The sequence below is a fragment of the Ictalurus punctatus genome, chromosome 10 (assembly GCF_001660625.3).
Source record: "Ictalurus punctatus breed USDA103 chromosome 10, Coco_2.0, whole genome shotgun sequence".
Taxonomy (NCBI): Eukaryota; Metazoa; Chordata; class Actinopteri; order Siluriformes; family Ictaluridae; genus Ictalurus; species Ictalurus punctatus.
In genome coordinates this window covers 9,621,901-9,635,736 of record NC_030425.2, presented here as the reverse complement: position 1 = coordinate 9,635,736, position 13,836 = coordinate 9,621,901, and the positions used below count along the sequence as shown (strand labels likewise).

Genomic DNA, 13,836 nt, shown 5'->3' with positions numbered 1-13,836 from the left:
GAGCTGTATGACAATTTCTGTCCGAGCATTCATCTGGAATCTTAATGAGAATCAACAACACATACGAGACATTTATTATATTTGTTGCTGCTTCTTTCCATCACGCAACATTCCTGTGCTCAGCAAGGCAAGACATAATCAATGCTCACTTGCATTCAAGGTTAAATCATGTGTCCCACACCTGATCAATTAAAGAAGTGCTGATTCTCTGAGATTTTCCACTCCTGTTCTGTTTTACGATAACGTGATGTATCCCGAATATAAGACGAAACAACACGGAAGAACATCACTGTACAGGATATGAGAGAAAGTGCTTTTTTTTTTTCTCTGCTCTGCTGTTTGATCTGTACCTGTCATACAAGCTTTAGAGTTTAGGGTTATAGGAGGACAGAGCACTGTGACAGACACGATACTGTGTGATGGAAGGAAAACCACAGATGGATCCGAGCAAGAGAGTTTCGGGTCATTGGACAGGAGACATGGATGGCACTAGGAGGTGGTGATTTTTTTTATTTTTTTAAATCAAACGTTTCACAAAGGTTTCCAGCTTTTGGAAAGGAAAGCGATACAGCCGAGTGTTGAGGGGATGTGAACAGTAGATTTCTCATCATTTCTCAATTAGCCTCTCTGATAAGTAAGGAATAAAACATGAAGGGGTGTGCTGTTATAGAAAAAGAATCAATGACAGAATGGTGTGTTGCGGCACATGTTACTATCACCACCTTGAAGTTGACTATTTTTCAATAAGAGCACATCTCGAAGTGCTTTATTCCTCTTATTCCACAGCAATTTGGCAAAGATAAGATTCATTTATTAAAGAAGGCATGGTGGCTTAGTGGTCAGCATGTTTGCCTCGCACCTCTTGGGTTGGGGGTTCGACTCCCACCTCTGCCCTGTGTGCATGGAGCTTGCATGTTCTCCCCGTGCTTCAGGGTTTACTCTGCTTAAGACATGTGTTGTAGGCATTTCCAAATGTGTGATTGTGCCTTGTGATGGGTTGTCCCCAGAGTCCCCTAGGATAGGCTCTAGGCTCCCTGTAACCCTATGTAGGATAAGCAGTACAGAAAATGGATTGATGGACATTGTACTCTTTACTCTAACAAATTAGTTCCTACTACTACTTTTGTTAAACCAGCCTCTGTTTCTTCCTCTCTTGAAATTAATAAGGCAACCCCGTCAAAAAATCCCCCACCAACAACAAGCAACTAAACAAGAAAGAACCACACATGTTAGTCATGTTACCAAGAAACAAACCGTTACCAAGCTCTGACACTGAAGAATCCTTCTAAAAATGCTAAATAGACTTCAGCAGATCAACGATTACATTAAAAAAAAAAGATCCGTTTATGAGGCGCATCCTAAGTTGTAAGTTCGAAATTGATTATAATTAATATAGAGGGTGTCCCAAAAGTCTCCATATATTGGGGAAATTAAGACCTTTTATCAAAATGTAGCTTTATGTACAAAACATCCTATACATGGTTGCCATTTCTTTGTAAACATATACAGAGTTTCCTCTCTCACTCGTGATGAACTTGTTAACATGTCCATTGCAACCTCGCAGCAGCTTCCTGCCCCAGCCATGAGAATGATTACAATATGTTTTAGGCATTGTGTATATATATATATATATATATATATATATATATATATATATATATATATATATATAAAAACTAAGTATGAAAAATTTTGGAAGATATCTTGCTAAAAAGAATTCATTTCCTTGCAAGTCATGCTGCTAGAAAATAAATAAATAAAATATCGACCTTTAATTCAAAAAACTTTAATTCAACAGCGCTGTTAAATAACGTGGTTTTAAACAGGAGTCAGTGTGAAGTGACTTAGTAAAGCTCTTCTTAAATGTTAAATGTGTTGCAAACAGCCTTGAAGACCACTTGAAAAGAGCTTGAAGATAAAAACTCAGTGATAGTTGTCAAAATAATGGAAACACTAATTCATTTTTCAAGCAACGCACTTCTTTTACCATAGACGCAGGCGCACACACACACAGCATTTGAAGTCATGGGAATAAAAAACATCCTATAATAGCCAAAAATTCACATTTATTTATTGTTAAACAAGTGTTGAACTTTACATTATTTGTATGGGCTCCTTACTAACATGTTAATGCAAAGAATGAACCAGTGCTGTAATGTATTCACAAAAGAGTTAAAAAGTATCATTGAGAATAATTTAATAAATAAATATCGGAAATCTATTTCGAAGGATGCGTCTGGAAATCCCGGTGTTTGGCTGTGGACTTGAGTGACTTTCATGCCTGTACAGATTCTCTGAGAATCTTTTAAACAAAGGCAAGAAAAATCCTAATTTCCTCCTAAAGCCCGATGCTTTGGTGCAGCAAACTAATTTTCCTGAATAAGATAGAATTTGATGTCAGCAACCTCTCTAAGCTCTGCGTCCACTCATTTCATCTTAATCCTCCTCCAAACACACCATGATGAATAAACGGTAAGAACAAATCATTTTCTTATAACATGTGCAATGTTTTTTTTCCCAACACAATAGCCTCTTCTGGATGTCTTAATTAAAAGTCTTAATTAAAAATGTTTCCTTCTTATAGTTAAGGTTGCTTTCTTATTATGCACCTGAAATACAACAAAATATAGATTTTTATGCCATTATCCTTGATGGTTTTACTGTACAACCAAGAAAAGATAAGGCCTGGGGTTTGATTGCTAGTGGTTATACAGCACAATCTGATCTTCATTGTAAAAATGGGGCCATATATCCAGACTACTGAATTTCCTAAATAAACAGTCCCATTAGGAATATCTTAGTACACACCTCTGCTTACTTTACGTGCTGGAAACTCCATTTTTGTATATAATACAAAACTGGATTTGACATATGTGACCCTATGTACAACCTCTAACAAACATTGTACGAGCTGAAACAGGAAATACTATTATTTGGTATATTTTTTTTCTCTTTTTTTATGTGAAATCATTCCATTGTTCTGAGTCCGTCGACGTCGGCAGCGCTAAGACTTCGCTTGTCCATCAAATCCCACGTCTGATTGTTCTTACAGTCAACATCGGCGCTGATTTAGACAAGCGGACTCACACTGCAATGCAGCCACACTGGTCTACACGTCTTTGGGGATGTCAGCGAAACAGTGGAGAGCTATGTTTCTGAGGGGAACGTAGTGAAAGACGAAGAGAGATGAAGTATGAACCATGTTCTAAACCCTCCCCTAGTACCGAGTGTCCTTGTGGTAACTGGTGTGGACTGTTTTGCGGGAAAAAAAAAAAAGAACATATTAAAGGCTCGTGATGAGCTGCATCTGTCCTTCCCGTACGTCCACCTCTGGCTCGCACTCCTCTTTAGGGGATTGGGGGATGGGGATTATATAACCGTCACTGCTTCCCCTGCTCATCTGATAGCAGGATTGTAGCTGTTGGCCAGCCCCTAAATCGGGCATGCTCTTGTAGTAGGCGTCCTCGTCCTCGCTGTGTTTGGAGGGCGAGAGTTGCTCTGTCTGGAGGCTGGTCTCGGTTAAGGGCGAGTCTCTCAGGTTCAGCTCTCTGGAGTACAGGGAGTCCGTAGTGGGTGGCTGCAGACTGTGTTTTGTAGCTGTAGGCTCGGTTCTCGCTCTCTCCTGAGTGTAATACAGGAGGGAGTGAGTCCGCTGGGGGATGAGAGGGGCATCCAGGTGGTGCTGGTGGTGGTGATGGTGCAAGCTCAGACTCCCCACCATTAAATGGCTGCTCTCGCTGTCCACAGGCACCAAGGATGTAGTTTCGGCTACAGTGGTTTCATCTTTGCTACTGGTCCCTCCCCTGGCTACATTTCTAGTGGAGATATGAGGCTCGTGCCGCTGTTTTTTGCCGCATGTCCTCAGGTTGCTGTGCACCAGGTCTGAGATAATCATCTTCTCGAAGGCGGCTTCATCTAGGCCGATGCCACCATTGCTGTAGTCCCCGTTCCGAAGCGAGTAGCTATTATTGAAGTTACCATTTAGCGGTAGAGTATCCATTGCACTTGTATCCCTGGCATTATTCATTGAGTGTCCTACAACAACAGAACATGTGAGGAGGGGTGTACATTAGTCACTATTGGCCCTGTAACGATAGAAAAGGTAAAAAAATATATATATATGTATATATAAATATATATATAATGAATGTTGTTTAGGACTGGCTTTAGATTTCAAGCATGACACTTAAATCTAAAGCATTTATTCATGATGTTAGATGCATGATAATTAAGACATCCTAAACAACATAAAATAAATAAATAAATAAAATAGCACAAACGTCACAGACACATTGTAAAGGACACTGCCAAAGTGGAGCCACAGATGGGCAAGTTAGAATATTAACATAATTCATTAGTCTTCCAGCTTGTTTTGGGAGGGGGAGTGAGAATGGTGTTGTGTGGGGAGGTGGGAGGAAATGAGAAAAAGGAAATGAAAAAAGCACATGGCCAAAAAAAGGGACTAAAAAGAAGAAAAACACAGACAGCCAAGTCTCTCACTATGAAGAAGCCAGCAAGCAACCATCCAACAGCACGACAGACGGGCAAGTGGAAATGACTAACTTGAGACAACTCACATCATGTCTGTCTGTTCAGGCTATCTGGCCTAAGAGTAGCTGATGGACAAAAGAAAGAAACAAAACAAAAAAAAAACAAAACAAAACAAAAAAAACCCAAATGATTTTATTGTAAAACATGATGTAATCACTGACAAAATCAACGTGAGCAAGGGTTCAGCAAATTAAATCTGATAGACAATTAAGAGCTTCTCTCCTCATTAAATGTCACCATTCAGTTTGTTTTTGCGAGCTGGACCGTTAAGTCTGCAGCTAATTGAGTGGGTATGTGAGCGTTGTTGCCTTGGGCAGGTAAAGGTCGATCTGAAAAATACAGCTCTGTGTTCTCCTCACAGCTTGCAGTGCCAGATTCAAATGTTTTTTTTCCCCCACCCCTTTTCTGTTTTATTTTTTTTTATTATTATTTTTTTTTATCACAAAGTCTACACTGGGTCAGCAGTTATTGGCATCTCCTCAAATGGAGGTCTTGGAAATCAAAAAGGGAATAAAAGGACAAAGCAGACTATGAGACGAACATTTGTAATGCTTAGAAGGGGTTTGGGATCGAGGGAAAGGGGAATAAAAGGAAACATTTTGGTAAACATTACAGATATGATGTGTGTAAAAACGAACAGAACTATCTAACCGTCTATGAACTACATAACATTCTACATAACAATCAGAAGTTCTACAGAACTGTGTGAAAAAATAAATACACCCCATTGAAATGGTTTATTTATTGCCATATTTGGACAAGCAAACATTTGATCATCTTTGAAACTGTGCCTGTTAAAAAAAACCCCAGTTGATATACTTGAACAAATCCACAAGGAAAATGAGCTTTTTCACCCATTTATTCAACAGAAATATCGATAGATGTGATATTCTTCTGAGGAAAAAGTAAGTGCACTATTGGCCTCAAAAGCTAGTATTGCTCCCTTAAACAGAAATAACTTCTTGTAGGCATTTTGAATAAATGTTGCTGGAATTTTTGACCACTCTGCCATGCAAGATTCTTTCAGTTACAAGATGCTTGAGGGTTTTCTTGCATGTATTGCCCGTTTCAAATCCCCCCACAACATTTCAATGGGATTCAAATCCGGGCTTTGACTAGGCCATTCCATAACCCTCCATTCCTTGGTGGATTTGCGAGTGTGCTAGTGAGCACATTGATCATTATCCTGCTGAAAGCTCCACTTTCGGTTCAACTTCAAATTTCGGACAGATGACCAAACATTATCCTCTTTGATATGATGCAGAATTCATAGTTGAATCAATGAATGCAATGAATGCAAGCTCTCTGGTCCCTGAGGCAGTGAAGCAACCCCAAACAATAACATTTCCACCAGCGTGCTTCACAGTAGGTATGAGGTGCTTCTCCTGAAAAGTTGTCTTTGATCTGCACCAAATATGTCTGCTGTTCCTGTGGCCAAACAACTCTATATTTGATTCGTCTGTTCAGAGCACATTATTCCAAAAGGCCTGGTCTTTGCCTATATGGTCTTGCAAATGCTTTTTCCTGGCACAACTCCCATGCAGGTCAAATTTGTGCAATCTCTTTCTGATTGTAGAAGCACGCACTTTCACACCAACAGTTGCAAGATCCTGTGATGAAATTTTGGGGTTCTTGGAGACTTGTTTTTGCATCAGATGGTCTGCTCTTGGGCTGATTACCTAGGACAACCAGTTCTGGACGAATTGGCAGTCGTTTGAAATCTGCGCCATTTGTAGATGGTGTTCCTTACAGTGGAATGATGTATCTCAAATAATTTGCAGATCTTTTTAAATCCCTTGCCAGGCTCATAGACATCCACAACCTTTTTTTTCTGAAGGCCTCACAGAACCCTTTAGATCTTAATAACAAAGAGAACACCAGACACTAGATATGAGAGGGGTATAAATAAGACCGGTTCCACCTGCACTCCCTAAGCAGGTTCTAATCACTGGCACCCGATCTTCAACACCTGATTCCAATTTTATGCATTTGAAGGTGTGATAAATGTAGGGGTATATTTACTTTTTCTGTTTTTGTATCTGTTTTTTAATTTTTCTTGTTACTTTAAATTGTGAAAATTACTACAAAATGTCCATTTTATGTGTCATTTGATAGAGCGTATCAACGTCATTAATAGGCACTGTTTCAATAAGGATCAAAAGTTTGCTTGTTCAAAACAAAAAAAAAAAGGAAAAAAAAACCCCCAACAATTTCCATGGGGTGTACTTATTTTTTGACATGACTCTATGTGTTTTATTGTGATAATGTTTTTATTATGATTGTCATTGGTAACGGGCAAAAATAATTTGCATGTAGAAAACCTGATTATACGTGGAAATACTATCCGGAATGAAGACATACACAAAGGGAAATTATAGCCGCTGCTAAAGAAAAGCAAAACCATTTTTACCACACAGCTATCCTGATTTAAATTATCTGCAGAAGTTAATAGGAGTGATCCAGATGATATCATCCATTTGTGATAACAATAATAATTTAATGAGGAGTGAAGATAGCATAATGCATCTCTATGACTTAATTCCAATTATGCACAGAAAAGTGCCAAACATTTACTGTAATGACTCTAAGACATTTATTTATAGTTCATTATTTGGATGGAGTGTGTTACAAGTGTCACTGGGGTTAAAAATGCTATTTTTGTAAATAAAGTTATATTTTTCTAATAAATAAATAAATAAATAAGTAAGTAAGTGTTCCTTTCCCTTATGTATGGAGACATTTGGGACACCCTGTGTATAACTGCTCTGACCATGTGACACAGGAATTACTTACATTTAATACAAGCTAATGAATGCGTCAAACATCTATTTAAGTGTTTGGATAAAAATTTTTTTTTAAAAAAGAAAAGAAGATAAATACAATAAATTAATATCATTTAAATCGTTTTAAACATTAAATATTCAAAATGATTTTTTACATTTAAAACATCTGACTGATATGGTTATTTATTTGAATCTATAAGAAACATCCTCTACATGACTGCTCTTTCCTTGCAAACATACACAGAGTCGTCTCTCCCACTCGGGATGAACTTGGTGTTATGCATGTAACTGCATGTCCATCGCAACCATGCGACAGCTTCCTGATCCTGATCCATGATTTCAATACGTTCTTACTTTCTCAAAGGCATTCTTAAAGGCTACTTGGAATAAATAGAACAAAAAATAAGTATGAACAATTTTAGAAGACATTTTGCTAAAAAGTGTAAATTTTTCCTATGTATGGAGACTGGTTACACAAATGACAAGACGTTCATATGTCCTCAATCAAATCTCAATCCTACAGACTTAATAAAACCTCTTGTATTATACGTGTCATCGACATGTGCTATGATTTTTTTTGGGGGGGCAATTTATTGTTTCCAATAACCATTATATGAAATATTTTTAAATATTTGTATTTATCCTATTGTACAGGTCATTAATCCTATCCTATTGTTTTAGTCACTGGTGTTATTAAAACACTTCTAATAGATGCTTGATGCATTAGCTCATGTTAAATTGAAGGATATTAAATGAATGATTATGGCATCCTGTGCCATACAGTCAGATGTGTTATAATCCTTCATCACTAATGTCATATGGTGTACATCTGTACCCTCAGTGACGCAGTGTTACACCAATATCTTTTTCAATTCTACTCCCTAAGGTTACACCTAATCTGCAGTGATGATATAACCAACATATCTTCCACATTTAGCATGTTAAAAATGTTTTCCAGTACCACAGGGACAGTTACAGAGTCATTTGTGGCACACAGTCAGATTTTTGCTAGAAAAAAAAAAATTGCTCCATCACTTGTTTTTCCTTCCTTTTCATGGTATATCTGATTCATAATCATTAGTTTTTAGCTTCTTATTGATATAGATTTATTATTATTATTATTATTATTATTATTATTATTATTATTATAGCTCGGTTCTTACTAAAAGTGTTAAAGATATTCAATTTTATTTGCATACTTCACTCAAATAATGATTCATTGTTTTTCTCCCTCACTCCCTATAAGAGTCAGTCCAGATAATGATCGTATTTCAACTTTTAAAGATTTCTGAACCACTTGCTCACTGAATATAGATGGTCTGAGGCTAAACCAGTGATTGTGCTTTTTTAGAAAAAAATCATGCTGAAAAAAAAAATTACATTTGATAGGCAAAGTTAAGTTTTACTCCCATACTTGTCTCTCTGTAGGTCGCTAGAGGCATGCAGCAAGAGGGAAAAAGCAGAGCAAACAGATATTAAGGTTTCACATCAATTTCCAAAATGTCACAGCACTTGAATGTCACACCCTGGGGCACGCTTGTAAATCACAGTCACATATGCTTTAATTGTGTTTTAGGCTGAAACTAGTGAAACGGACACCAATCAATTTTAACTTGTTTATGCATAATTGGCTTTAATTCCAACAGAATAAATGGGGGGGGGGGGGGGGGGGGGGGGGTGTTGGATAAGGCTTCAAGTTTCCACATCACATTTTTGATGATAAGCTTCAGCTTGCTTCATAATATTCACCTATTACGCACTGAAATGCAATACAATTTATCACACAATCAGAAATCAATATCAATAATTATAGAGGGATTAACTATACTGTGAAAGAAACATATAGAGTATTGCTCTCTATAATAAAATAAAAGGCTGAGTCTTAAAATGAGGAATTGTTCACAATACATCGAAGATGATAGTGAAATGTTTCCAGGGTAATAAACATTTCAGTTCTGTCTAAACAAAATTTTGGTATATGCCTTCCATCTGGAATTCATATATATGTATGTGTGTGTGTGCATATATATATATATATATATATATATATATATATATATATATATATATATATACACACACACACAGACACAATTTTATTTTCTTTAGCGCTTATTACAATGGACATTGTCTCAAAGCAGCCTTACAGAAACACAAACACACACACACACATACATACATATATATATATATATATATATATATATATATATATATATATATATATATATATATATATATATATTATAGAACAGAGAGAGAGAGAGAGAGAGAGAGAGATAGATGCATAAACAATGCACCAGCACAGGAATCAGAGGACAGTAGAGAAGTGCGGTGATTTAGTAAGCGCACCTGGAGAGTTAAAGACGGGAGCCGTAGGAGTGTTACATACGACCGTTTCGGCCAGTAAGGTATTGTACGGGTTGTTAGTGCCTTGGGGTCGTAGAAGAGGGTTTGTTAGTAGATAATTGGCCGTCATTCCTGGATCAGCAAGACAGAGGAGAAGATATAAGTTCAGAGCACATGTACAAGAATATAAGCTCTCGTACTATTTAAGGTTGAATAAAAGCTGGTACATTATCATTCATTTACTATGAAACATCTTATATAATATTTGCAGAATCAATGATTTATTTATTAACTCTTTTATTTGTTATGATGACAGGATAATTATTACTGAAACGCTTGGTTGCCATCATATTATCAATCTAACATGGCGGGACAGCGGTGGCTTGGCAGTTAACGGGTTACAGATCGGAAGGTCAGGGGTTCAAGCTGCCACTGTTGGGCCCTTGAGCAAGGCCCTTAACCCTCTCTGCTCCAGGGGCGCTGTATCATGGCTGACCCTGCGCTCTGACCCCAACTTCCTGACATGCTGGGATACGCGAAGAAAAGAATTTCACTGTGTGAATTTCAAATATGTATATATGACCAATAATCATTATCATTACTACCGCAAGCCAGTTCCATTGTACGAGGAAAAGGATCTACCCGCTTTCAAAATCTTGACATTTATCTGGACAGATGATACCAGTTGGTAAGCATCTCATTTCATGAGTAACTGTGTTCATTTTGGAATTTAATTTTCACTCATGAGACTGACAGTTTAAAAAAAAAAAAAACCTCCTTTCTGAAGTATTTGTTGTCTCAGTCAGTGCAGAGGAACAGAAGCATGAAGAGAGGAAAAGAATGTCAGCCTCTCCTGACTTATGCATGCATGAAGGACTGTTTTAGCATTTTAGAGCAAGCCAAAGCGATGACTGAGGAACACAACCTTACCACTCGGGTCAGCTAGAGTTGAACATCATCTTCTCATCATCATACATTTGTGCCCTGGCTAAATAATAAATGACATTTTTTCTAAGTCCTTCAAATAGCATCCACTAGGTGATTGTACATCTTGATTAATTGATGTGCCTGGGTGTGTGTTAGGAGCAAAGGAGCTTATGAACTTAAAATGTGCACTTCTTCTCTAGGATGTGGTTTTTAGTTTAAACACACACACCGCACAAGGCTACCTTCTTCTAGACCTTACAACATGCACAAATGGGTAACAAATTAAAGGGAAAAAAACTCCTCAGTGGCTCTGTTATGCTCTATGGTCATGCAGCCTTAAAGGGAAGGGTCCTTCCAAATCAACACAGACTTATTCTGACTGATCGTGTTTATCCTATCCTGATGGGAACGGTCTCTAACAGACCTATATGTTCTATCACACGTTAGATTGTTTTCCCTTTAGTTCGTCACCCATCTGTAGTTTAGTACTGATAAACAAAGTGTCCATTAACATTTACTGGCAAAGGAAACATCATAACCTAACATCCCTAGCTCTGAATTAATAAGGGACGTATTAGTTCACAAAAGAGCTTAAGCGACTAAAATGCTTCTAATGTAGCATCAATGGTTTCTGACTAACCTTGGTTGAGGGTTGATGTGCTGTTGATGTCCCCTGAGATAAAGGAGGATTCCGATTGCTTTCTTACAGTGTCGTTCCACATTCTTCTGATTCGGCTCTGTTAGATTAACAAAGACAGCAATTAAGAGTTGGCTCACTTTGTTGGCAGTAAGAGAAAGATATCTCTTTACTCTCTCTCTCTCTCTATAACAAAATCATTTTAACTGACATCCTACCAGTATCATAACCCTGAAATCCAAGAGGTGTTGTTTTACCAAAATCATTCCCCTTTTTCTATTACATATCTCCCAAATTATCTACAAAATATTTCAACTTCAGATACAGTTCGATATTCGGGAGCGTGTACAGAGAAAAAAAAAAAACAAAAAAAACATCATCCGTCAGAATGCTTTAAAAATCAATGCAATTCTTCGTTGCATGCCGTAGTAGAATCATCCTAGGTTACAGATGATATGCGTTTTATGTTATCGTTTCAGCCTGCAATTCACAATCTTGTTTTCTATTCACAATGCGCTTCGTCTCTTCCTGAAACCTAAAGGAAACTGGGTCAGCTTGGTTCTTGTAGGCGCCGTGTACTGAGCTTACCTGAGTGCCGGAGGAGTAGCGTGCACTTGTCCTTGTTGTTGCTGTCTTTGTGGAACTGTGGGAGCTCTCACTTGGCAAGCTGCTGCAACAAGATGTGTGGCGGAGGCATTTGCTGTACTCTCGACGAACCTGCAATTCAAAGTGTCCTTGGGGTTCCCGAATTTGAACTCAACAGCTCTTATACCCAATTTCATCAACCTGGGTCAGTGCATATTACACATGTGCTCTAGATATCATTTAGAGATGTTTTTTAACAGGCAACCTAAGATAATATACTAAATGTACCATTTTAATAAAAAAATAAAAAGCAGATTCTATAAGAAATGAGCAACACTCACTTTTCTCTGAAGCAGACAGTGGAAGATGAAGATAAACATTCCCTGGAAGGTGTTGAATATGGTAAAGAGATAGGCCAACACGACGGATTCGCTATTGATGAATAACAAACCGAAGGTCCAGGTAAGACACAGAAGACACAGCAAGGCAAACGCTCCTAGAACCCAGGACCTGCAAACACAGACACATAACACCAACTGTGAGTCTGCAAGGTGCCGAAAAACGCGAGGCTTTAAAATAGGCACTGATGATGGCTCGAAAGTAAGACATCTAGTAAAACATCAAAGAAAAAAAAAGGAGGGGGGATAAACATATATGGTGCAATAAAGTTTTTAAAAACAGGTCCATATTATTTGACCCGGGGCTGGGAGAAATGGGAAATGTGAGGGAACAAAACCGAGATTTGAATAAATAAGAAATGAATAAATATGCACAAGTATCAATCTGGTTCTCAGTCATATATTAAGATATTTAGAGTGTGGGAATTTGGTGTGTGCCACACTACTACGTGAAGGAACGTCACTTTGAGCTGCATTTAGAAGGAGGAGAGAAGGAATATTGCACTTGAGGACTGCAATCGTATGGCGTTGACAACACGTCTTGGCTAGCTAAGGAACCAAAGAGATAGAGTTAGAGGACAGAAAGGAACTGAAAAAGGAGAAAGGAGGCGTGGTGTGTGAAGATTCAAGGGAACCTTCAGACACCCTTGCTGGCGGATAAGAGCACTGACAAACATGGAGCATGGGCATTTTAAACTGAGGATGAGGGAGCTGGAAGGTCAGAGGCACACTGACGAGAGTGGCAGAGCGATGAAAGGGGAACTACGAGGCTGAGAAAGAAACGTCTAGCTGACGGTCTTACTTGATAAATGGTTTATTATCTTCATAGCTAGAGAGCGTGGTAAGCAGGGAAGAGAGACAAAATCGGGTCAGACAGATCACAGTCCAGTTTAAAAAAGAAAAAAAGATTACAAAATAATAATAATAAAAAAAAAGCAAACTGTGAAGCTGGAAATTGCAAAGACATGAAGCTGGCAGGGTCAGAGGAAAGATGATGATCATTATCGTTTTTTTTTTTTTTTTTTGTATGTTAAAATGATGAGGCTGGAAAGTGTACATTGTGCCAAGCCAATTCACTTACGTAGCATAAGATATTGTACAAATGTGGAACATATGCTTTGAAGTGAGTCAGACAATAGCAGTACTGTAATAAAGATTTACAGTCATAGTGGGCCTTCTTGTGTTACGCCTATACTCCCCTTTTCAACTAAACAGCAATCTAGAAACATTTGATTTATTCAACATGTAATATGTGAGCACAGCTATACAAACAATAACGGTTAAAACAGGTCCATGTGACAAGAGAGGGGTCTAGTGAAATTATATTGGAAACGGGCCCGTGTATATAAATATTCTGCCATGAAACATTTACAGTGGCGCTAACGTTTTATGAGTGGCCGTCGTAGGTTGTGATATATGGTAAGAGCTTACCCAGGCAAATCGGTATTATAGTAGCCATCACAAACGCGATAATTACTGGTATGGGTAAGAGCAGGGTGAGAGAGAGAGAGAGAGAGAGAGAGAGAGAGAGAGAGAGAGAGCAAGAGATATAGACAGAAAGATAAAGAGAGGGGGAGGGGGTAGATGTGGAAAAAACGGGAAGAGA

General features: G+C 38.1%; 1 protein-coding gene across 9 annotated transcripts in view; it reads right to left on the bottom strand.

The window, feature by feature from the left end:
• Nucleotides 1–2,044: 2,044 nt before the first annotated feature.
• Nucleotides 2,045–13,836, bottom strand: part of adgrl2a (adhesion G protein-coupled receptor L2a) — a 115,656-nt gene continuing 103,864 nt past the window's right edge. For 2 of the 9 annotated variants that reach the window (XM_017477547.3, XM_017477548.3), the window contains 5 exons: nt 12,174–12,342; nt 11,836–11,964; nt 11,251–11,347; nt 9,687–9,815; nt 2,045–4,035 (listed from right to left, as the gene is read on the bottom strand). In XM_017477547.3, coding sequence (XP_017333036.1) covers nt 3,284–4,035; nt 9,687–9,815; nt 11,251–11,347; nt 11,836–11,964; nt 12,174–12,342 — 1,276 coding nt within the window. In that variant the 3' untranslated portion in view covers nt 2,045–3,283. The other 7 variants (XM_053683221.1, XM_017477555.3, XM_053683224.1 and 4 more) reach the window with 6 other exon arrangements.